The sequence below is a fragment of the Corythoichthys intestinalis genome, unplaced genomic scaffold (assembly GCF_030265065.1).
Source record: "Corythoichthys intestinalis isolate RoL2023-P3 unplaced genomic scaffold, ASM3026506v1 HiC_scaffold_23, whole genome shotgun sequence".
NCBI lineage: Eukaryota > Metazoa > Chordata > Actinopteri > Syngnathiformes > Syngnathidae > Corythoichthys > Corythoichthys intestinalis.
The window spans coordinates 10,756,425-10,783,901 of NW_026651592.1; the positions used below are offsets into that span (position 1 = coordinate 10,756,425).

A 27,477-nucleotide genomic window follows, 5' to 3' on the forward strand; every position below is an offset into this window, starting at 1 on the left:
AATCGCGGGTAATAAAAGACTAACCAGACAGACGAAGCATCTGACCCTTGGCCAGAACTTGATAGGATGACTTTGAAATTGTGTTAGCGTGTGGCTATTTTGGAGTTCAACTGACATGGACTGAAATGAAGATCTAGTGATTTGTCTCCGAAGGAGTGTGATTCTGAGATCCGCATTGGGGTTGGAGAACGTGATGTGTCAGTAAGAGGAGAGGAGTTATTTTAGGAGGGGAAGGTGATACAGGAACTATTTATATCAGGAGTGTTCCACAAACACTGTAAGGGGGCGCTATTGTACCTACAGCTGCACTTGCCAGTTTGTCTCAGTGCTACATACAATACTGTATTGATCATGTTTGGAAGTGCAGCAGCTTAATTAATATGCTTTATTCAGTTTGATTACCTAATGAGCTGTTTCAAGCTATATTTATACATTTGTGAAGTGACTTCAGGTCTTGTAAGTGGTATAGAGCCGCCCCAGACTAATCTAAAAGTAATGATTTATCACATTAATTGGCAACTATTTTAATATTCGATTATCCACTTTGCGCCTTTGTAAACCTAAGAATTCCAGATCCTTTTTTGGGTTTCTTAATAGGAAAAATTATCTGATACAGTGGTACCTCTACATACGATCACTTCGACACACGATCTTTTCGACATCCGACGTAAAATTTGAGCCGCCATTTGTTTCTACATCCGACGAGTTGCTCGAAATACGACGACATGACAGCACTGCAAACGAACGCACGGTGGATTTTCTTGTGTGAGAAATCAACACAGTTTTCAAAACAAGTTGATACAGTTGGAGAAACAAGGAAAAAAGTGATGCTTACCTTTGAAATGAAGATGCAAGTTATAGAAAAATATGAGCTTGGTGTGCGCGTCCCTGAACTGGCTCAACAATACAGCTCCATGGTCCTCTTCCGACCACCGTTCGCCACTATTTATAAGTTAAGGTGACAATTATTATTGTGGTAACATTGCCAAGGAAATCGCCAGCTTCGTCACGTTTTTATCATTTATTTAAGAACTTATCCAACACAAAACGCCCATTGTCTTAAGCAGTTGACTGCTCTCAAGAAAACGAAAGTATTATCTCTACCGCACCGACCTATCTCACCGTGACGTCAGCTTCGCGGTGCGTTCAGGGACAGTAAAAAGTGTCCGCCATATTAGAATCCAATTCGTTACATTATTTACAGGAATAATTATTAATTATTCTTCTTATTATTATATTATTCTGACTTATTTATTTATAACTTATTTGTTTTTCTATGTTTAATTGCCATTTGTAACAGTGCCAGCAGTATTTATTAAGAATTTAGTGAATGTTTTTAGGCTTTGGAACGAATTAATGGAATTATAATGTATTCCTATGGGAAAATCCTGCTCGACATACGACCATTTCGACTTACAAACAAGGTCCTGGAACGAATTAAATTCGTATGTAGAGGTACCACTGTATATTTATGCATAAATATACTGTATATATTATATATACATATATTATAAATGAATATAATAATAATAAATGAAGATATTACGACCAAAGAATTTGTAATTGCAATCATTTTTTGGAAGAAATTGAGCATGATCTGACAGAATTGCAGGGGTGCCAATACTTTTGGCCAGCAGTGTAAATATATATATATATATATATATATATATATATATATGGGGGGGGTGCGTGTGTGTGCGTGTACATTTAAATATTTAATTTAAATAAATATTTTTTAAAAAATGTACAGTAAATATTCTAGAATGTCTATATTCATCAATAAATGCAAATTGCCAGCCTCTCCAAAGTCGAATACATTTGACATCTATCGCTGTCAATGGCACAGAAACATGATCATTCAGTGCTATTGACAGCAATAGACATTGCTAAATACATGTCTGTTTTCCAATCAAAAATAAATCCAAAATGCTGTTTTACAATAGTTTCAGTACAGAAAAAAAATGTTTAAATGTTCGTGGTATCACAAAAAAGACAAATACTAGGATCATGTTTTATTTCAGAAAAAGCCTGTTTCCTCAGTTGCTTCTACTTTTGGGGTGGAGACGCAGCTAGGGGCCTACAAATAAAATATAAAATTTAGTTTTTCATTTTTCGGGCTCGGGATAACCGCGGACTCGGATCAGGTCGAGCTTAAATTGGCTAAAGTGACATCGGAACGCTCCCTCTGGAACAAAACACGATTTGACCAACATTATTGTGACAGCCGGTGCCGACCAAAAATGACTTAATATCCTGGTTATAAAATCGCGCCAGCAGCCCTCCCCACACAGAGAGCGCCAGTGGGCAACACGGGTCAAGTCTGTAAATGCTCCAACCCGCTTCATTCTCGGGACAATTTTTTGTGTGTGAAAGCAATGACGCAGGTAAATCCCGCGTCACCTTACACGGGAATTTCCCTGGATATATGTGTGAAAAGGGCGAATGAGACACTATTGTGGTGGTATATTTTGGTAGCAAATTGTTGGTTCTTTTTTATTTATTTTTGTTTTAGGCATTGACACCTTTTTAAAATGATATCTCGATTCTTGGCAGGAGCATATTGATAACCTTTTGGGATACAAAGTATCACGATTATCACCATTTCGATATTTTGTCACACCCCTACTTTACAGTCACCACACTGGATGAAGATTCACGTCTATCTTAAAGCAGTAATGTGAAGTAATTTCTTCACATGCCAAATAGGGTCACAATTAAAGTAATTAAACATTGTCCAACGAATAAAGCATGAAAAAATAATCTATATGTTGTATATTTGACAAAATAATCGCGTTTCCGAAGTTCGAGCCTGAAAGGGGACGAACCCGGAAGTGATACGTCACACCGGTAACAGCGGTGGCAGCTCCATACATACGGCCGCCATACAAAGCCCTTCAAACAATTATTCATACAGCGATATAAGCGATAGATCGAGCGCAAGGCAGGAGATCCAAGTTTTTGAAGAGTTGGAGGAAGAAGAGGAGCTTGGAATTTTATGTTGGACCTAACATGTATTAGCCAGACGCTATACAGGATGCAAACAATGTGCCTAGACTACCTGACATGGAATGGATACAAGACCCATCGAGATTACAACATTGTTAAGATATAGGCTGTTATTATTTTCCTGATTTGAAGATGCAGGCATTTGCACATAATTTTATGTTTTTGTCTATCTGATGACATTGTTAAAAAAATAATAATCAGACTTCATGTTCATTTTGGCAGATCCGGCAGCTCTCATGCATTTAAAATAATAATATAAAAACGTTGGGGGGAAAGATGGAGATGAGTCGTCGATGGCTTTCTCCACTTTATTGTGGCAACAATAAGAAAACAAAATAATAGCGGACTGCCGCCACATTCGACCGCGAAGTTTTGCTTATCGCTGATCTCCTCCTCGCCTTCTACTCCAGCGTCTCTTAAACGGATCGTGCATAGTGTCTTCTTATGAGCTTTTTGTTTACAAATGTATCGAACACACGACGTGCTGACAAATTTGTTTCTTTATTAACACATGGAGCTAACAGTACAACAAGGCTCGGGGCTCTCGGCAGGAAGTGGCGTCTAATGGCGTGAGGAAATGTAGTTTTTTCACACAAGCAAACAGATTACAAAGCACCACTTCAGTGTTGTCCCGAGACTACATTTGCCTTGATTCACTGCGTGACTTGAGCCGCTAGCTGATTCGCTGCGAGATTGACTCAATGCCAACACGCTAAATTGTCACCTGTCAGCAGCTCTCGCGAAACAAAAACTCGAAGGCTTTCAAGCGATCACGGTGAAAGAAACGCCGAACCGTACAAATGCAATGCAATGCTTGAAGCATGAAGGTGGAAATACATAATACAAATCCAAATAAATGTGCACAAACTCACCGGCATTGTGTGTCTCTTACAGCAACGTGACCGTGAATTACCGCGACGCTGACCCGCTTATATGCACATCCACACAACCCTTTCCCAATTAACAGTGGATTAACCCTTTCGGACAAGATCGTCGATGAAGCACAATTTAAACACGCTTAACGTAGCGAACACAACAACAACTATGATCGGGGATTGCCACGAGTTAACTTTTGGCTAACGTCGCTAGCTTATACCAGGGGTCCCCAACCTTTTTTGCACCACGGACCGGTGTTATTTGGGTCTTTTTTTCACGGACCGGTGTTCTGACAAATTTTGCAACCCATCAAAAATTGCAACGATGCGGTTCTGCGCATGCGCGTAACGTTATACATAGCCGCAAAATGCGCAAATGCAGCGATTCCAAAGTAAACACTACAAGCTTTCTTGAAAGAAAGGAATATTAACTTACGTTTCATCATGGAAGGACTTGTAGAAAAGTTCTCCTCAGATTCATCCTGCCATGTAAGCTTCACACAACAGCTGCACACCGCACTCACCATTAACGACTTCGCCTGGTCGTTAAACATTAATTAAGAAGCCCGCTTCACAAAGATACGATGTTGGAAATTGTAGCAAGGTTTTCAACGCTCTTGTCGCGACGTCAGGATATTCCAGAATGACTTTAATCCAGAACCTTGATAGACTTGTTGTCTCAAATGTACGTTTAATAAGGTCGCCGTCATTTGCGATCTCTCTCTGTTTATTCACAAACGGGTCACGAATCCACTCCTTCGCAGTTCGTGGGTCTTCGAGGTTGTAGGCTCGTCAGGTGCCCTTTTCGCCGTAAAAATATCCTTTTCGCCGTAAAAATATTTCCAAAGACGTCTGTTTTCCTGTTATCTTCGCTCGTGTGGGGGCTAATTATTTCCGGGAACAAATGTGCTGCGCCGCGGCGCGGCCGCTATTATCGAGGACAAGCGCACATAGATATATTATATACACAAACAAGATGTACTACTAGCAGTCCAATCAATGGACTTCTATGACAACATTGTAATCTATCCCGTAGTATTATATCTAGAGTAGACAGAGATATTGGTGTGTTAAGCAGGGGTACAGGGTTAATTCCGCCAGAATGCGGTCGTTATTAAATTATTTTTTTCTTTGCGGCCCGGTCGCAAATGCGCCACGGACCGGTACCGGTCCGCGGCCCGGCAGATGGGGACCCCTGGCTTATACTGTTCATTCCACAACAGTTGGCTGCTATGCTTTGACAAAGTCATCAGTCATCTATCCAAAAATCACACTTACTTTTTGCCAAATCCTTGCTCATAAGCAGACCGGTTAAGGAAGCAGGCATCTTCGAAGTGTTTGCAGAAGACAACACTACTCGATGATGGCGTGAAATTCATTCGCTTTGTGCGACCGAAAGATGTCCATTTACGTGCCCTGCTATCCTTTGGCCACTCATACAACTTTTCGTTTGAGTGAGAACAAAACATCGCCACACACCGCCGTGGCATCTTACCGAGAAGCAATGCAACAGACAATACTGTTCTATGGCGGACTTCCCTCGCACTTCTAGGTGTGACATAATTTCCGAAGATTTCCGAAGACTGCCGAAGCATTTTCGTTGTCAAGGGCGTTGCTACGGGTTAAACAAAGAATCTGGAAGAGTTGCGTTAAAAAAAATAACGAAAATATGCTTATAACTGTTTAGCCATTGATATTATTCAAAAACATGGTTGGCCAACCTTACTTCACATTACTGCTTTAAATCAATCATCTCAAACTGACATCGCATTAAGGAAAATGCTTCCTCATTCAGGAAGTGATCCGTGTTGCAGCAGTGGTTGCGGTGAGGCCGTTAATGCAGCTCTGCCCTCCAACTGCTGCAGCCACACAGTCGCGTCACACTAAACCGTGCATCAAAACTGATGTTCAGCATGCAATAATATAGCGCACGTATCTCATAAATAATTGAAAGGGGCGCATAATGCCGCTACATGACGACGAACACTTTAAAGATATCGTCACTCATATTCACTATCCCTCACATGTCTCCATAGCGACAGTGTTAAAGGAGCCGTACGGTCAGGCCGGAGTCCCCTTAAGTTCTCGACACGACTGTAAAAGCATTTGCACGAGGCTTTGCGGTCACGTCGTCCTTGCACTTGAACACTGATGATCCATGCCAGCGCAGCAGTATATTTTAAACTTAATGGGACTTTTTAATCGATGGAGAACACTCAACGGCTGTTAGAGTCTCCTCTGGCTTCTAGCACATAACCTGACCCCTCCCTATAACAGAAGCTGCTACAGTCGCAAGCCATATCGAGGACCATGTTCAAGACTTTTAGCAGAATAGAATAATAAAGGCAGCTGCACGTTTTGGTGTTATTGAATTTGTGAATTAGTTGTAGAAAAAAAATAAACGATCACGAGGCATTGAGTTTACTAGGGGTGTGACAAAATATCGAAATGGTGATATATCGTGATACTTTGTGTCCCAAAAGGTTATCGATATGCTCCTGCCAAGAATCGAGATATCGTTTTAAAAAGGTGTCAATCTCAAATAGAGGTGCACGATAATTATCGATTCGATAATAGGAATTATGACGTCATCCCAATAAATCCAATAACATTATTTACTTTATATCTATTATTTATAATATACTGTATAATAATTTTGCCACGGTGTCGGTGGATTCGGATGTGTGCGTTTGTTTCCATTCCTGTTTTACCAGTATGCAAAGTTTTGTTACTGTTCTTGAGGCCGTATTTTTCCATCACTGAGTGATAAACCTTAGTTATAAGTTAGTAAGTTATTGAGAGGCCTTTTGGGGATTGATAGGCTTGTGGTCCTATAATTGCCAGGTTAAGAAAGTTGTTTCATGGGCCAAGACCACAAAAGTCTCCTCTCCTGTTGCACCAAATGTTTTTATCTGATGACAAAGCACAATACCTGTTGGGTTTATGTTTTAGTTCAGTGCTTATTGTTCAGGGAACACATCTTCAATGACACTGACTAATTTATTGTGATTGACTCAAATTATTTTTATTTGAAAAAAAAAAAAAACTTCTTGTCTTTGTTTTAGTTCATCATAATAATGTTCATGTCATCATAAAAATTCTGGTTGGGTCAAAGGCAAATCTATGCTGAATTCACCACTATTATTTTTTACTTATAGGTGTTCAGAAACTCACGTGAATATACATTTAAAAATTATATATACAGTGGGGAGAACAAGTATTTGATACACTGCCGATTTTGCTGGTTTTCCCACTTGCAAGCCATGTAGAGGTCTGTAATTTGTATCATAAGTTCTTTTCAACTGTGAGGGACAGAATCTAATACAAAAATCCAGAAAATCACATTGTATAATTTTTAAATAATAAATTTCAATTTAACTGCATGAAATAAGTGTTTGATACATTACCAACTAGTAAATATTTCAGCTTAGTTCTTTTTTAAGAACCCCTCCTGTTCGCCACTCATTACCGGAAGTAACTGCACTGAGTAACTGACTGACTATGCCATTTCTGTTTGTTATTTATAATATTTTGTGTTTATCACTGAATAAACAGGTCAGTTTCTTGTTACCAACCATTGTGTGTTATTCAACTCGCCTAATTCAGCTGGCTAGTTGTTATCAAGAGTATTAAAACCCTTTTCAACATAAGTCTGACAACTAAGTAAGGAGGCTAAATAACTTTAAACTTTAATACATGCTCAGATAGGCCGGTATCAGTATCGGCCAGTATCGGTATCGGATCGGAAGTGCAAAACAATATCGGTATCGGATCGGAAGTGCAAAAACCTGGATCGGGACATCCCTAGAAGGTACTAGAAAGTAATTGAAGTTGGCTGAATTAAACAGAAGTTTGTAAATGGAACGTATGAGCGTTGATTGACATAAGTGTAAATGATATTTAGAACTAGTTGAGGGGTAGTGGAAGTAAGTCTATTAAAGACAATAAAAGATATTAAAGGCAAATCAAACTGATTAGAGGACTTTGAAGTAATTGAAGCCAATGGCAGGTATTGGAAATGCACTTCAGGACAACAATGGAGGTTAATTGATCTTTACGGATTGGTTGATTGACGTTAGTTGGAATGATTGGACAGCATTGGAAACTGACTGACTTGTAATAGAAGTAGTATTTAGTTAATAGGAGGCAGTGGCGGGCTGCTTCATTGAAATCTGTGGACTGTACAAAACTCAATTCTTGTATACCAATCAATATAAAAATACTGTAAAGGAACTGATATACAGTAAAAATATGGACATGGTCTTTAATGTGAGATGCAGCCCTGAATCCCACAAAAAGTGAGACGTTTTCATTGTGACTGACAACTCCAAAGTCATTTAAGGCTCATTAAGAGAATTATTTCAATATTCTGTCAGTGGTGCTGACAAAGTGCACTTGGCACTGAAAGCTGCAAACAGTTAAGAAGTTTAGCAAGTGACAATCATGAACTCACATTCACACATTTTGGTGGAAATTCCCACGATATCACCCATTTTTACATGATTCTTATTTTAAACATCGCTGAAACATAATAATTCGGTGGCAGTCATCCCTGTTCAAATGACTGAATTTGATATCTATCGCTGTCTATGTCAGTGAATGAGTTAATTGATTGGCTGTTATTTACATTAGGGCTAGGCGATCTGGACAAAAAACACAAATTTTTAAAAACATTTTCCAATCTTATTCTCTTCTTGATTCTTTTTTAACTTAGTTTTTATGTGGTTGCATTTGTTTGGTTTTTTTGTGTTATTTTTAAGTTTTTTGTATACAACGGCGCCTATCGTTTTATTTTAGCATTAGCCAAGCTGGCGCTTAAAAAATCAAAAGTTTCCCGTACATAGGAAAGATTGTGGTGCGCCGCCACACCAAAATAAAAGCCGCCACGCATTGCAAATGAGAATTTTAAGATTTAAAGATACAGTACATTCTAATTTATAATTTGTATAATTCAAAATGACGTCTAAAAGAATATATAGTATAGAGTATATCTCATTATTTGCGTACTATTTGCCATAAATAATCGGAAATAGCACTTGAAATACAAATTGTTACTTTACACGCCTTATTTTGAAAATCACATCGGTTCTCCTGTTGTTAAATTGCGCCTGAGTTCGTCCGCGCGGAGTTGGAAATAGGGATAAAAATCCACAGAAAGATATTTCAACTTAATTAATGTAATTGTGGATTAAGACAATAAAAACGAATTTAACATGGCCATCGACGTTAACGTTTAAAGTGCCTATTACAGCAAAAAGCATGTTTATTTCATATTTTCCATGGTATTTTATGCTCCTGAATGAAATGGACCGCTTGGATGTGTGTGGAAGCGATCGATATACTGTATTTATTTAGTTTTTTTAATCCCACGCCATGAAAATGAGCGACTTCCTGTTTTGACGAGGATTGCTAATGTGACGTCAGCGGAATATACATCTTCAGTATGCAGCCAATATTACAGTATGCAGAACAACTGCGGATTCAGCTGGTTTTGCGGATTAATTCGTTTATTTTTCGCGTCACGCCAGCCAAACGGCTGCAGAAAAATGTTGCTGCACCAGGGAGAGAAGGGTGAGCCTTTTTGGGGTTTCAAAAGGTTCCCATTCACCGGTGAATATTGGCCAAAACAAGCCCTACTACTGTGGGACCATTGGACTTACGAGGAAGTGAGTAACCATCGTGTTTTGTATTATGTCAAATACTGGGATCATTTTAATACGTAGGTGGCTTGCATTTCGTGGCCGACATGCTCCTTGTCCACTCTGCCGACGACCTGCGGCTTGTCGCACATCCCCCCGCCGGGAGAGCACTATACTTGGCTTATTGCCCTCTTCATGTGCCCGGTGTTCTGTCAAATTTCCCACCCGATCAGAAATTGCAACTTTGTGTTAAAAATGGCCGCGAATACAGCGATTACAAAGTAAACACTACAAACTTTCTTTAAATAAAGGACTATTTACTTACGTTTCATCATGGATGGGCATGTAGAAAAGATCTCCTAAGACACATTCTGTCATGTTAGCTGCACAACAACTGCAACGGCTCTCCTATGACTCTCTCGCTGTTTACGTCTTCGCCGTGTAGTAAAATATTATTTTGCCATATTCGTGTTGACCATTTGGCAGCTACGCTCTCCTCCAACGTTGGCCAGTTGGTCCGGCGGTCATTGTCCAGCTGCTTCCCAGCAAACGAGCCCTCTGCCCTCAGAAGGGGAACGACGAGCTCTAACTTTCTCGCCGCCGGGCTGCTTAACGATCGGCGAAGACAATTGACAACCCCGCCGCACTGTGAAATGATCCGGGCTAGTTATGTGTGATTTTCTGCTTCGAAGGCTTTGAAACATCACTCGGTTCGGGTTAGCATGCCGGCTAGCTTTCACGCCTCTTGGTTTGTTTACATTCTCCGAAGCCGGCAAAGAAATGACAAAAGCCCGACTAAGTACGGTGGCATAAAATATCGTTCGGGAGGTGCGACAGTAAAGGTGAAGTCGACAGTTTTGACCATTATGGAATAATTTTGCCATGTCGTACTGAATAAATTCATTTTTATTATTTCATATTCCATTTAGCACAAGACTGTTATGTCATGATCTTACCATTTATTTAGCTATTGGGGAAGAATTCTTGGATAAAAAGAATATCCTGTAAAAATATTGGAGTAGAGAGACTGAAACAATGACATTTTGCGGGTCTCTTCGTCGCATTTTCCTCGTTCTGAATAATTCCCCCCTCAATGGGCTGCATACTAAATCAGATGAAATCGCGACTCCGCTGATGTCATCCACCTGTTGGGGACGCTAGAGCCCTATTATGGTAGGCGGGGCTAACCGACAGATTAAAAGACTAATTTCTCGTCATCTGCGCTTTGCCAAATTGTTGTATATTGTCAAATCGTCTCAAAATATGATTCTAATTCACGTAATAATGCTATTTAAGACTTTTTTTCTCCTGTTGTACGCACTTTAAGTTCTTTATGGCGTAATTAACCCAAATTGTCGCGTCTTAGCATAGCATTTGTTCGTTGCTGACGTCAATCGTTTTAATTTCAGATTAGTACTTTGAAGTATTTTGGAAAGAGAAAAGTTCCTGAAGAGGAGGGTCATGTAACAAAAAGACTATTCTTTTTGTGGTGATGTAGAGTGTCATGTTCAATTAGCGTGCTAATTAAATATTTTGGAATGTGATGCTCATGCTCCCAGGTTCCGAATGTATTTAGCTCTCACTTTCTAAGGAGTAGAAATAACCAAATGGTTATGGCAAGCATTGTATTTTAATGTTGAGATAACATTTTCAAAAACTGAATTAAGCAAGATCACAGCTGGGGATGCAAATCAGGAAGGCGCACTAAGACCAGGGAAGGAGAACTAAGCCAACAGGGAATCTGGCTGGGACGCAACATGCACAGAAATGGCAAAGTTCAAACCCTGGTTATACCGCGTAAATCAAGGTGAGTATGAACAATTGTGTAACTTCTATTCTTTATTTATCACAGTTGTTTTGTTTTAACTAAAGCTACGGTGTTGAAATAGGTTCATTGTTTATAAATTGGCATATTCCTTATCCAAAGATTACAAAACAGATGGCGAAATAAATGTTTTTCATGTCATTGAAACAAATTATTTTTTTAACATATCAGATTGCACAAGGGAGTAGCTTAAAAACAATCAGAAAAGTAAGTCCCACAAAAAAACTCAAAAAATTGAATTGATTTGATATAATCTGTGAAAACATGGGATTGAAACAGAGTAGTCCTAATGGCTAATCCATTGAATGTGTTTCAGAATATGGACCAGGTCAGCATGATGGCAAAGATGGCATCACTGACTGATGAATGGGGAGGGCTGTACCCTTGCTTAAGCCAACAGTTAGCCATTGCGTTGACAGTGCCCATCTCAACAGTGAACTGTGAGAGAGATTTCTCTGCAATGAACACAGTAAGACATTTGGTCAACTGTATAATGTACAGAATTGTACAATGTCAGTTAGAGATGTATGTCTTCATTTCCTAGATCTTTTTTTTTTTTTTAATTCTTGTGTACGTGTAGACAGACCTGAGGAACCGGCTGCAGGGGGACTGAGAGCTTGCCTCACAATCATATAAATGTGACCACCGATTGCTGATTTCCCTTATGAAAGAGCCCTCAATTTTTTTGTTGTTGTTAAATCCAGGAAAATAAAGTGCAGGCAGGAAGCAAACTTTGCAAACAGGTTTTTGTTATGGTTCTTCTTGGGAAAAAAAAAAATGTTGTTGGGAAAAAAAATCTTATTTGTCATGATATAAAACAATTTCGACTCCGATGTAGCCCAACACCACCACAGCTTCAAAAAATCCTAGGGGAAACCCTGTATCCTGAGTTTAAGTGCACAAAATGTATATTTTTTTATGGAATATGGATGCATTTGGCTTTACAATTAACATCACTAGACACAAGCGCTCTTAGCATCTCTTTTGGATCAAGTCTTCTTTATTTTCTTTCCTCAAATTGATTATAAATTGCACGATTTTGCATTTCCAAACTGCAAGAGCATGGGTTTAAGAAATACTTCAAAATGAATGATTTAAAGTGCGTACGACAGGAGAAAAAAAGTCTTAAATGGGATAATTATGTGAATTAGAATCATATTTTGAGACGATTCGACTATATACAACAATTTAGCAAAGCGCAGATGACGAGAAATTAGTCTTTTAATCTGCCGGTTAGCCACGCCTACCATTATGGGGCTCTAGCGTCTCGAACAGGTGGATGACGTCAGCGGAGTCACGATTTCATCTGATTTAATATGCAGCCCATTGAGGGGGACTTATTCACAACGAGGAAAACGCGACGAAGAGAGCCGCAAAATGTCATTCTTTCAGTCTCTCTACTCCAATATTTTTACAGGATATTCTTTTTATCCAAGTATTATTCCCCAATTGCTAAATAAATAGCATGGTCATGACAAATAACAGTCTTGTGCTAAATGGAATATGAAATAATAAAAATGTATTTATTCAGGTCGACGTGGCAAAATTACTCCATAATGGTCAAAACTGTCGACTTCACCTTTACTGTCGCACCTCCCGAACGGTATTTTATGACACCTAAATAGGGCTTATGTCATTTCCCTTCCCCGGCTTCAGAGAATGTAAACAAACCAAGAGGCGTGACAGCTAGCTGACATGCTAACCCGAACAGAGTGATGTTTTAAAGTCGTCAAAGCGGAAAATCACATATAACTAGCCCGGATCATTTCACATGATGACTGGGTTGCCAATTGTCGGCAAACCGCCCAGCAGAGAGCAATTTACAGCTCGTTCCCCAGAGGAGGGCGGCTGCAGTTGTTGTGCAGCTAACGTGCAGCTAATGTGTATGAGGAGAGCTTTTTACATGCCTATCCATGATCAAACGTAAGTAGTCCTTTATTTAAAGAAGGTTTGTAGTGTTTACTTTGTAATCGCTTAATTCGCGGCTATTTTTAACAGAAAGTTGCAATTTCTGATCGGGTGGAAAATTTCACAGTACACAGGGCACACCAAGAGGGCAAAAGCCGAGTAAAGTGCTTGCCCGGCGGGGGGATGTGCGACAAGCCGCCGATTGTCGGCAGAGGGGACAAGGAGCATGTCAGCCACAAAATGCAAGCCACCTCCGTATTAAAATGATCCCAGTATATGACATAATACAAAACACGATGTTTACTCAGTTCCTCATAAGTCCCACAGTAGTAGGGCTTGTTTTGGCTAATATCCACCGGTGAATGGGAACCTTTTGAAACTCCAAAAAGGCACACACGCCTCTCCCTCGTACAGCAAGATTTTTCTGCAGCCGTTTGGCTGGTGTGATGCGAAAAATAAACGCATTAATCCGCAAAATCAGCTGAATCCTTAGTCCTTCTCATAGAGCTCTCATAGACTCCTTCCTCCGTACACATCACAGCGCCCTCTTTCTCAACTCGAGACCAATGCCGGAAGTCACTCCTTTTCATGGCGCGGGATTAAAAAAACTAAATAAATATATCGATCGCTTCCACACACATCCAAGCGGTCCATTTCATTCAGGAGCATAAAATACCGCGTGCATTATGAAATAAACATTCTTTTTCGTGTCACAGGCACTTTAATACAATCACTACGCTTACATCTCGAAATGTTCACATTTGCGGGTGGACTCAAAACTCATTTCCAGCTATGAACTAGGGGGTTCCGGCTTCTATTACATCGTGTTTGGGTGTGTCTCGACAGAAAGCTAACAAGAAAAAAACACTCATCCTCTGGTATGGAGTCTCTCAGGTTACTGGCAGCGGGTCACAACAATACATAATGGTATCGAGCTCATACCGCAATCAATACACACACACTGATTGATGTCTGCTGTAAACAAACACGCACTAGCACGAGAATGACTGTTCATTTTTTACCTTCTCAAAAACTTCACTTCAACTTACTTTACAGTATTTATGTCCCTTTATTTACGGTCAGACAGACATGTTGGATTGGCGGGGCCCCGTGGGACATGAAGTGAACGAAGGCTGTGCTCGTGTCAGCGAAACACTTGAAAAGGAAAACGTGGGAATGACTCAGCAGTCTGTTCTTTGTGATAGCATTCCGGCAACTAAGTGTTTTATTATTACGTATTATGTCGACTGAAGTGGAATTCCTGTTAAAGGATACCTTGATACGTCTCAGGCTTGCAGTATTTCTACATAACATTCTGTAGCTGGTCTAAGAAAATACATTGGATACTAGGTACTCGGAGCGGGAACCTCCTGGTACCTCACGATACGATACGCGATACAAAGCTCACGATAACGATGATCTGACGATATGGCGATACAACGATTATCGATACATTGGTCAGGAAATCATTCTAGGATATTTGACAAACAACTAATAAACAGAAAAACAAGCTTCTGCTGTGAATTGGAATGAGTTTATCACTAGTAGACATCCAATCCGTTTGAATTGGGAGGTGTTCATTTGCTGCCATCCCTCCCACTTCAAACTTATTGAACGTCTATGGCCGTCTTTGGCAGCAAATGCCAGGCAATGAGGTCATCTTGGGCCATTTAAGGTCATTTACCTGTTGATGTTCAGTTACTTCCTGTTGATTTTGGTATTTTATGGGTCACTTCTAGAGGTGGGAATCTTTGGGCACCTAACGATTCGATTACAATTCAGAGGCAACGATTCGATTATAAATTGATTATTGATGACACCCACAAAGCCCCCAAGTTATTAGCAGTTTTCAATGCTTCGTACATTAGTTACAAAAATTGTACAAAAAGCCTCTCAGGCTTAAGTAAACTACTATTTCAGTATCAAGTTAATAAAATAATAATAATAAAATATTCAAGTCCCCATTCTGTATCAGCAGCTTTAAACTACATTTCATTCATTTAAATGTTGTGAATCAACCGTTAAAGTTGTTAAAATTGCTCCCATTATTCCTTCGGTCTACTTTAGACATGTGAAAGTTTTAAAACTGTTTTAAAGATAGTTTCAAGTTAAGATTTGCCGATTTAGGAGTATTTTAGATAAAAAGTTAATTAAATTTGCTACAACAGAGTCTTCTAGAGAAGTCTCCTGTTTTAAGATGGCGGCTGTTTACCAACGCCGGCAAGTCTGTCATTTCGCATCTAGTTTTCAATACATGTGCTGCGAACGCCATTGAGTCTGTTATTTTGTATCTAGTTCTGTATACATATGATTACTATTACCTACCCTAACATGATATGGACGTAGTTTGTAGCGGCTGTCCGCAGCAGTCAGGTATTATTGTTTTTTTTTTATCTAGCGGCATGAGTTGAGCCAGAGTTGTGAGTTGAGCATTATCATTAGCCAGGTAATGACAAGCATGAAGTTTACTCTCGGGACGCAATGCGGTCCGTTCCTCATTGCGTCCCGAAGATCGCGCTGACTGTGTTTTAGTTCCGCTTTACTTGACATATTTCAATAATCAGAATTTGGATGTTTGTGAATCGTTCTCGAATCTTGCACGGCGGAATCGCGAATAATCTAAGAATCGGAAATTTCGCACACCTCTAGTCACTTCCTGTTTATTTTGAGTTACAGAACAGGAGGTGACCTGGAAATCACCCAAATGAATAGGCAGTGACTCAAACTCAACAGAAAACGACCTGTAAATGCCCTAAAATGAACCGCAAGTGACCTAGAAATGCCCTGAAAATCGGACAGAATGACTGTGAATGCTCTGGTTTCGAATGAATGAACGTTCCCATTCTAAATGGATTGGGCTTCACGCACCGTCAATGAGACACTATTATGGTGGAAGATTTTGGTAGCAACTTGTTGGTTCCTTTTTATTTATTTAGTTTTACACATTGACACCTTTTTAAAACGATATCTCGATTCTTGGCAGGAGCATATCAATAACCTTTTGGGATACAAAGTATCACGATGTATCACCATTTCGATATTTTGTCACACCCCTACTAGGTACACTTATTCTAGATTATTGATAAGGGTGTAACGGTGCATGTATTTGTATTGAACCATTTCGGTACGAGGTGCTCGGTTCGGAACGGAGGCGTATTGAACGAGTTTCTGACGTAATGTAACCCTTACTTTTCGAGGCTGTGAGTAAATCGGGTTACAGTTTCTTTTTGTGGATTATATTTACTCAATTTTCTCTACCACAATGAGGACCAACACGGTAGGACAGTATAACCCAGAAACGTCAACGGCGCGATAACGTGAAACGCAGTTAAAAGTCAATCAGCCATAGACGCGTCCCAGAAGCGGCTCAACACGAAGCAGGTGAAAAGAATGGCAGAGTTTATTATTTGAAGCGAGACGCGACCCTCCTGCAGCAATACTACTACCGGTAGCTAGGATCGGGCAGAGCGGAAGTCACACGTGTAAAAATACGGTGGAGCCGGTCGATTTTCAAACTAATATGCAATCGTAACCCACTTTTTGAGTCCATCAGATAGTAGATCGGGGCACAGTTAACTTGTCTTTGCTGATTTACTGCTATCTTCTCTGCTATAATAATAACCAACACGGCCCCGTGTTCAATACAAAACCCTCCTACCACAACAAAACAAGTAGGAACTAATATTCACATAGGAACTAAAGTTATACAACATCAAATATACAATATAAATAAATACATCACATTTGTAAAATATAAACACATAATAAAATAAATAATAGCCCATTTAAATAAAATAAATTGAAATGAGCTAAAACACCTGTAATTAAATAATAAGAATAATACACAGATCCTGCTTACACAATTAAATGTATTAATTTCTGTGTGGCGCTTTAACTTGAGAAAATCCAACAATAAAGCTTTTGAAAACCGTTCATAAGAAAAAAAATGATTCATTGAGTCATTTAATTTGTAAAATACATGTTAAAATCTTTGTCATTGGTATTGCTTTTCTCTGTAGCACAGGACTTCTTTTTTCTTCTTTCTTTCAGAAAGAAAGCTGACCAATACGCAGGGTCTGAAAGGCAAATTGTTGTTGGATTATCTTTAAATACCCGCTACTTTTTGAGCAGAATTCTAGCTTTGTATAGGCTAATGTTCCTATTGTTGAAAGCACAAAGGTGTGTAATAAACAACTAGCGCATTTATATTTTGCATTTCGTATTCTTACTGTACCGAAAATGAACCGAACCGTGACCTCAAAACCGAGGTACGTACCGAACCGAGATTTTTGTGTACCGTTACATCCCTAATTATTGATATCCCACCTGTGTCCATGTTTACTAGCAATATGTTTGTAGATTGATATCCCACATTGTGTCCATGTTTACTAGCAATGTGCTTGTAGTAGTTCTGGATATGCTCAAACAGCTTGCCCTAAAGCGTTTAGAGTATTGTTTCGGAGCGCACTAGTTCTCATATCTATTTCTGTGCTGTAGTAGGATATTGAATAAATTCTCAAATTGTTTGACATAATGCTGTGTGAGCAGTTATTTAATCTGGCAAGTTGAATTGTCTTACTATTACGGATAGCAAATGAATGCTTGCAACAAATTGACAGCAGCTACATATTTCCGGGAATACACAGTTTATGGATATTTTGTTTAACCTTAAACAACTAATTTACTGCCATTGACGGTAACTGACGTCCAAGCCATTCGAACTCGGAAGTAAGCCTGTCGCAATATGCAATAATTCCATTTATCGCGCGATAAATAAAAATGAAGGCGGTAATTTTCCCGCTGCGATTATCGCCTCGCGTGCACGTGCGTGCGCGCGTGCGGCAGACTGCTGTTAAAAGTTCAGATTCCTCGTTACCAACTGCGCAAAATGCATCTTCGTTCCAGGTCCGGCAAAAACTAGCGCCGGAGCCAATCGTTCCCATTATATCCTATTGTTCAACGTATACTGGCCGCGTCAGTGCTCCGGAGTGACTGTGGACCATCTACGGCGCGCCGGTGTTGTTGACGTGTGGGCGCTCCCGTCAGCAGTGACATTTCACGCGGGGCGGCTATTTTTCGGCACAACGCCGGATATTTACAACGAAGTCCGCCAAACCATTGTTACCGACTTGGCTGCTACGAACAACCTTACGAACAACAACGAACAGCTGAATGAAATTAAGAGCGCTGTGCTTCAAACTCGTCCTGTTTATGAAAGTCGATTGTCATATGCTGGTGTTGTGTAGTAATGAGCACACGTGACTTCAGCGGCGCTTGCTAACTTTTTCAATGCGCGCACACACTAGATATCATGAAATGGCAAACTAGATGTGCTACGGCCCATGCCATTGGCTAAGTGAGCCCAGAGTGATTATGGGACACGTAGTCCATATACTACATCGATGAATTATAAACCGCCATGAGTGAATGGAAGTTAAGAAGGCCAAATCAATCCATACCAGTGACTATAGATAATGTTGCAAATATTGTTAATTCAGTACGTGACACAGATGGATTCGGACCACAAATAGGATGTCTTGCTCATGTAGTAAACCTAGCTGCTAAGAGAGCTGTAGCAGTCAACAGTGTGCCCTGCATCACTTTACAAACAGTAAAGATTGTTCTCAGCACTTTTATACAAATTTTTTTCAGATCAGTAAGAAGTAAGCACATAAATTTTATGCACTAAAATGCATGTTTATATGATGGCAATTTAATTTTTGCTCGTTACAAAAAAAACAACAACAACAAAAAATGAAACAAAAAACATAATTGTTATTTTTTTACAGAGCATTAAATGATGATGATGAAACTTTTTTATTTCGAGCATGCACACACAAAAGAAACAAAAAACATACAATATAATTCAACAAAAATTATAAATGTATAAATGTATTGAATCGGATCGCAAATTCTGTCCAACGTATCAAAAATCGTACCGAACCGTGACTTAACTGTATCGTTGCATCCCTATGGAACACCATTGCAGAAGCTATGACGGGAAAAGTTTTCAAGTTATTAAGTGCAATTTTTTTTTAAAACACATTTTATTTATTCTGTGTTTCTGTGCGGTATCAATATTGTTGTTTTTTTACTTAAGAGGCATGGTCTATTGTTTTTAGTTGTGATTTCTTAAAAAGTATTTTTGAATTTAAGAGTAAATATTTATCGCATTTAAATGGGTGTACTTGATCTATTCATATATATTGTATTCTCACTATGTTATTGTAAATTGGTTTAAAAAAAAAATGGGGGGGCGCAATAATATCGCATATCGCAAGAATTTATGAGAATAATTATCTAACACTTAAATTTGTTATCGCGACAGGCCTACTCGGAGGGCTTGAAGTGAACATGAATGAGATAAAGAATTTTCCATTCATGGTGATTTGCCAACCTGTCTTTGTTACTGTTTAAGTCTACACTTGGATGCCTGCATTTATTTACTGGAGAGTCAAAATTACATAGATAATAGGTAGGAGAAGCAGATATGCTTAAAATGATGTATTTAATTCCAATAAAGTACACGAAACATACAGCCAAAGTAATGTATACTCCAGAGGTTGCTCAAATTATACTTATATACTTACAGTGGTATGAAAAAGTATCTGAACCTTTTGGAATTTTTCACATTTCTGCATAAAATCACCATCAAATGTGATCTGATCTTTGTCAAAATCACACAGATGAAAATACAGTGTCTGCTTTAACTAAAACCACCCAAACATTCATAGGTTTTTATAGTTTAATGAGAATAGCATGCAAACAATGACAGAAGGGGGAAAAATAAGTAAGTGAACCCTGCCTAAGGAGACTTAAAGAGCAATTGAAACAAATTTTTACCAAACATTTGAAGTCAGGTGTGTGCCCAATCACTGATGAGTGGTTTAAAGCTGCCTTGGCCACGATAAAACACACACCTGGGAAGAAATGTCTCGATGAGAAGCACTGTTTGATGTGCATCGTAGCTCGGTCAAAAGAGCTGTCTGAAGACCTGCGATCAAGGATGGTTGATTTGTATAAAGCTGGGAAAGGATCTCTAAAGGTTTGGATGTTCATCAATCAACAGTCAGAGAAGTTGTCCACAAATGGAGAGTTTAGCACTGCTGCTTCTCTCCTGCGGAGTGGCCATCCACCAAAGATGACGCCTAGTGTTCCAGCGCAGAATACTGAGAGAGGTAAAAAAAGAACACTATAATGTCTGCTAAAGACTTACAGAAATCACTGGCACAGTCACATATCTCTGTGCACACATCAACTATTGTAAAACTATGGCCAAGAATGGTGTTCATGTGAGGACTCCACGGAGTAAGCCACTGCTGTCTAAAAAAAAACATTGTTGCTCGTTTAATGTTCGCAAAAAGGCACTTGGACACTCCACAGAAGTTTTGGCTAAATATTTTGTGGACTGATAAACCCAAGTTGAATTGTTTGGGAGTAACACACAACGTCATATGTGGAGGAAAAATGGAACAGCTCACCAACACAACACCTCATCCCCACCGTGAAGCATGGTGGAGGGAGCATCATGATTTGTCCCAATGGAAGCATGGTGGAGGGAGCATCACGATTTGGGGCTGTTTTGCTACCTCACGGCCTGGACAACTTGCTATCATTAATGGAAGAATGAATTCAAATGTTTACCAGGATATTTTGCAGGTAAACCTGAGGCCGTCTGTCAGACAGTTGAAGATTAAAAGAGGATGCTGCAACAAGACAATGATCCAAAACATAGAAGTAAATCAACTTCAAAATAGTTTCAGAACAACAAAATACATGTCCTGGAGTGGCCAAGTCAAAGTCCAGACTTGAACACTATTGAGATGAGATGCTGTAGCGTGACCTAAAGACAGTGATTCATGCCAGACATCCCAGGAATCTGACCGAATACAGCAGTTTTGTCAAAAAGAATGGGCTAAGATTCGTCCTGATCGATGTGCCGGACTGATCTGCAACTACAGGAAGTGTCATGTTGAAGTTATTGCTGCCGAGGGTGCGGGGGGCACAAAATATTAAATGTGATGGTTCACCTACTTATCTTTCCCCATTCTGTCATTGGTTGCATACGATCCTCATTAAAATATGAAAACTTACGTATAAATGTTTGAGTGGTTTTAGTTAAAGCAGACATTGTTTTTTTTCATCTGTGTGATTTTGACAAAGATCAGATCACATTTGATGGTGATTTTAGGCAGAAATGTGAGAAATTCCATAAGGTTCAGATACTTTTTCATACCACTGTTAGTATACACTGTACGTTTAATTCGGACAACCTCTGTAGTATACATTAATTTGACTGTTTGTTTCGTGTACTTTAATGGAATTAAATACAAAATGTGATTGTTCACTTACTTATCTTTCCCCCTTCTGCCACTGTTTGCATACTAGCCTCAATAAAATATGAAAACCTATATTATATACGATATACTTTTTCATACCACTGTATATATGTCATTTCTTCTGACACATGCTTACAGGCTTACATTTACAATATCCAGGTCAAAAGGATATCCTTTTTTTTAGCACTTTATTAATTTTTTCCTTCAATACCACTTCTGCCTCAAACTAATACTTTGACTACATTTTTTGCACTTTATAAGTACTGCAAATAAATCTGATCAAGAATGACAAGGACAATATTGATTTTTGTTATTTATAACTACAAAGTTTTGCAGTGTATGTAGGTGCTGCTCATAATCTCATAAGAGAATTGTTACATCATTATTGCATACATTTGCTTTGTAAGTGGTCATTTTAGGTTGTTGTTTTTAATTGCAAACTTTAAGGCTGCAGACTCAACAATTCCTCTCCGCAGAATCAGAATTGTTATCTGCAGAATCCATGCTTTTCCGCCACATTCTTGGGGAGACTAACAAGCATACAGTTAAGATGACGGGCACAGTTGTTCGAATGATCCCTCGCTTTCTTTTCTTTTTTTTTTTTTTTTTTTTTTTACATTTGTAAGATATGTTGTGATTACTGTCATTTAATACTAAAAGGTGATCCTGAATCTGACTGATTCAAACTTTGTCACATTGAGACATAACTCAAGAATGTTCAGTAACTAATCTACTTGTAGCCTATACATTTTCTACCGCCCAGTTTTACTGTCCAACATACTGTCTCAGTGAGAATGTCTGTCTTCTTGCTTCCTACTAGAATATGTCCTTGTTCCTGCCATTGTTACTATCACCTTTCTTTCATCTGCAATGTAAATCTTCATTAGTGCCGCCTGTTGTCTACCTGTCTGTCAAACTTCTCCGAAGTTCCTATTTCTGCTACCTTTACCTGTCTCACTGCCTTTATTTACAACCCTGTCTCAATTAGAATCTGCCTGTCTCACTGCTATATAGCTACAGTAGTTGCTTTACTTCTTGTCTGCGTTCTCATACTCACGAATCTCTGTGTCCTCTAGCCCATTTGTCTCTCTGCCTGTCTGTCTTCCCTTAGCCCACCTGTCTATCGTTCCTTAGCTGCATCAGGTTTTATTTATTTATTTTTGACTGCTAAAAACCCAGCACACACAGACCGACTGCACCCCATCCCATAATAACCACACCTAGGATCCGGGGAGCTGCATTGAGGATACCGCAATACAGTCCACTTCTACCCAACATGCATCACTCCCTCCTCCCTCCCGTCGTGGTGGTCCCCACCCTCCGTTCCCCAACTTCCCTGCCCGACATCCCGCAACGCAAACTTGCGGCCATTTCTCCCTCCTACCTGCCGGTGCCTTCTCTTTGCCTTCCATGTCGACTCAGCTCGGTTCGGCAGCTCAGTCCGGCGTTTATCCTCTCGTCGTCGCCTTTTTCTCTGGCTCAGAAGGGCGAGTCGACACGCGTTGCCGGGAGGGTGCGTCGATGTACCCGGCCGACAATGTCTACCAACCCGAAGGGAAGATAGCTAGTCAAAATGGAGGTGAAAGAGCGGGAAAATCAGCCGAAGAAAGAGCTTGTTTTCCCGCCGAGGCTCTTGCGTTCACCTGCGCCTCTCGTTAGCTCTCTCTCCCTCTGTCTTCCAATGTCTCTCGAACGTTTGCTACTCTACCAATCTCTCTCCTCTTTCTGTCATCCAATCAAAGTCTCTCTCCTCCAACTCTCCCTCTTCCAATTTCTCTCTCCCGTTTCTTTTTCAGTCTCTTTCAGTCTTTCAGCTTTTGACTCATAACCTGCATTTGACAGTGTCCGACATCAAATCCATTTCAACTGCGATCGCTGTCAACCCTCCCAGTCAAATTGGATTGGACGTCTATCGCCGTCAATGGCAGCCAATGAGTTAATAAAGAACATAATTTACAATTAGGCTCGAGCGTTTACGTCACAGCAGCACGGGACCATGCGAGATTTGCGACAACGCAGCCATTTCGGAAGCACGTCTGCATCACGGGACATTTAAACTTAATTAAAGAGCATATGACACGAGAAAAAAAAGTCTTAAATTGCATTATTATGTGAATTAGAATCATATTTTGAGACGATTCGACTATATACAACAATTTAGCAAAGCACAGATGACGAGAAATTAGTTTTTTAATCTGCCCGTTAGCCACGCCTTCCATTATAGGGCTTTAGCGTCCCCAACAGGTGGATGACGTCAGCGGTAGACTGGGCTCATCGCTTTCACTATTTAGCCCATTGAGGGGGAATTATTCAGAACGAGGAAAACGCGACGAAAGAGCCGCAAAATGTCATTGTTTCAGTCTCTCTACTCCAATATTTTTACAGGATATTCTTTTTATCCAAGTATTTTTCCCCAATAGCTATATAAATGGCTTGAGTAGGACCAGTCAGCCCGTCGAGGGGGAACTATTCACAACGAGGAAAACGCGAAGAAAGGAAGCGTCAAAATGTCATTGTTTCTGTCTCTTTACTTCAATATTTTTACAGGATATTCTTTTTATCCAGGTATTTTCCCCAATTGCTAAATAAATGGCATGGTCATGACAAATAACAGTCTTGTGCTGAATGGAATATGAAATCATAAAAATGCATTCATTCAGGACGACATGGCAAAATGACTCCATAATGGTCAAAATTGTTGACTTCACCTTTACTGTCGCACCTCCCGAACAATATTTTATGACACCTAAATTTGACATATGTCATTTCCCTTCCCCGGCTTCGGAGAATGTAAACAAACCAGAAGGCGTGACAGCTAGCCGACGTGCTAACCAGAACCGAGTGATGTTTCAAAGTCTTCGAAGCGGAAAATCACACATAACTATCCTGGATTATTTGACATGACGACCCGGTTGTCGATTGTCTTTGCGGATCGCCAAACCACCCGGCGGAGAGCCATTTACAGTTCGTTCCCCGGAGGAGGGTGGCTGGAGTTGTTGTACAGCTAGCGTGCTGCTGCTAATGAGCATTAGGAGAGCTTTTTACATGCCTATCAATGATCAAACGTATGTAGTCCTTCATTTTAAGGAAGTTTGTAGTGTTTACTTTGTAATCGCTGTATTCGTATTTGACATAATACAAAACAAGATGTTTACTCACTTCCTCGTAAGTCCAATGGTCCCACAGTAAATATCCACGGTGAAAGGGAACCTTTTGAAACTCCAAAAAGGTGCATACGCCTCTCCCTCATACAGAATGATTTTTCTGCAGCCGTTTGGCTGGCATGATGCGAAAAATAAACGTATTAATCCGCAAAATCAGCTGAATCCTTCGTCCTCATACACAAAAGTACACAGTAGCGTGAAGAGGACGTCTTCTACCGTACACGTCACAGCGCCCTCCTCCTCAATGCAAGACCGAAGCCGGAAGTCACTCATTTTCATGGCGCGGGATTCAAAAAACTAAATGAAAATAGCGATCGCTTCCACACACATCCAAGCGGTCCATATCATTCAGGGGCATAAAATACCGCATGTATTATGAAATAAACATGCTTTTTCGTGTCACAGGCACTTTAACGGCAAATACAATTCAACTACGAGTGCCAAAGATGGAAAAAAGTAAGGAAAACTTGCCAGTTCGTTACAGAGACAAACTTGTTACAATGGCGAAGGACAGATATGTGAGCAATTTTAAGGATGTGAACAATGTTGACCCTTACGAGCAAGCCCAACACAAATGGAATAAAGATGTCGACAAGCTTCCACCACTACGCGAAATAGACATCATGCTGTATTTAGTGTTTGGTGTAAGTTACTACACTCATCAGCAATTCTGAAACTACAAATCGCTACAAAGCTACGAACAGTTTTGCTGCGGATGTGTGCAGGATCTGCACATTATGACCATAGCAAACGGCAACACCATCTTTCTAGCAAAGGTAGGCAATGTGTGTTTACATTAGTCTGTGACCACGGATGTACACATTTTGTTTGCAGAAAATGTAGCCTGTGTACAAATTCTTTGCCACTCTCTCACGTCAAAATATTACAGCTTTTTCATTTAGCAACGACAGGAATTATGTCTTATGAAGACAATGCACATGTATGCATGCTAGTTGTTTAGCTGTAGCTATAGCTAACAACAGGCCGACTTAGGGCGTAAAGTTACCGAAATTTGCGTAAACAAACGAAATTAACTTACCGGAGTGGAACTGCATAGAGCAAACTCTGTGTGTAACTGGAGAATCAAACGTTATGCCCTTCCTTCTGATCGAGGCCACCCATGCCATTCTTCGAAGTTTGGTAAGTTCAGATATGACCTTTCCCTCGCCTTTTCTCCATGTAGGGATCCGGAAGAAACTCAATGGTGTTCCGTCGAGCTGTACATTCTCCTTTCTATTCGATCGGTTGTTGCAATTCTTTACCGCACAATAATTTCCAACCATTTTTAAAGAGCGCCCTGTGTTGAAATGCCTCACTGTTTATGTTTCCCGCTTCCAAAATGGCGATAGCGGCAGAAACCTCGCGAGTGCCACGTCATACGCTCGAGCCTAATAGACTATGAAAACATAGGCGGAGTTTGACTTTTGTGGAGGGGAGGCAAAACATGCTGATGACCCCGAATCGCAGTGTGATGTGGGAGCAGGGGTGAAAGTAGACCAGAACGGTCAGGAACGCAGTTCCGGTATAAGATCCAGGGCCGGAACGCAGTTCAGGTATAAGATTCAGGGCCGGAATGCTGTTCCGGTTCACGGTGCTTTGATTCCAAAAATATGACGGCAAATGTCAACAACAACAAAAAAATGCTAAGCTGCCACACATGCATTTCATCTCCAAGAAGAAAACAATCAACATCAGATTTACATACACAAGTGTTAAAAACAAGCATAATAAAGTGCTTGTGTAGGATAATCCGTTTCCACCGATATTTATTATTTATTTTATTCCACGGACGGCATGGAGGTTTCCCCATCTGTTGCTGGTATCTGAGTCTGACGATGATGAGTCACGTCAATGTGCAAATGCAAGGCAAAACGCCTAAACTCAATTATCCGTTCAATTGGCTGACATACTGACATGTGATCAGCAGAGATGGTTAGCTCTGATTGGTTCAAATGTGCATGTTTTCTGGAACAGCAAAAAAAAAAAAAAAAAGCTTGTTGAATTGATGCGACAAAAAAAGGGCAATGCAACATAAAATGGATCAAATCTTTAAGAGCAACGAAAGAGTTGAGGAGGCTTATTTATCATATTTAGTTGATTTACTCTGATGGGGAGGTTCAGAACATCTTAGCTGTCAATGTGCACTTTGGACTTATATTTGTTCATTTATGTTAGGCTACTTATTCATTTCCTTATGATTCAAAAAAGTCAATGTTTGTGCAATCTTCAAAATATATTCCATTTCACTCTGCAGTCATTTGTAATTATTTTCCTGAATGTATGTTACTAATATCTTTATTATAAAAAAACAAAAAAAGTAAATGTTTACATTAACTTCAATGTCTATATATATCCTGTGTTCTTAAGTAGTTAAAATTGACATTTGGCAGGGCCGGCCCAGGTCATTTGGGGGCCCTAAGCAAAATAATGCAAAGGGGCCCACATTTTTGGCCCACCATTTCGTCACAGTGTACTGTGAAAACCATACATGCAATCCAACCCATCCGTCCATATTTTGTATATTGATCAGATTTTGTTGCACTGCATACTTCAAACTTCTCACCCCAAATGATTGTCAGTACTTACAGTAGATAGCGCCAAACCTTTTTCTAAAAGAGGAAAGAAAGAAGTTAAAGAAGAACTTTTATTTTTTTAAGCTTGTAATCAAGTATCAAAACTCACAAAAGTCAAATAAAGCAAACTGTAGTAAACAAAATAGGA

General features: G+C 39.8%; 1 protein-coding gene across 1 annotated transcript in view; it reads right to left on the reverse strand.

Moving 5' to 3' along the window:
* Positions 1-23,248, reverse strand: part of LOC130911170 (fibroblast growth factor 12-like) — an 84,553-nt gene extending 61,305 nt beyond the window's left edge. The window contains exon 1 of the mRNA XM_057828957.1: positions 22,977-23,248. Within this exon, the coding sequence (XP_057684940.1) occupies positions 22,977-23,004 (28 nt within the window). The 5' untranslated portion in view covers positions 23,005-23,248. The remainder of the gene's footprint in view (positions 1-22,976) is intronic.
* Positions 23,249-27,477: the final 4,229 nt, after the last annotated feature.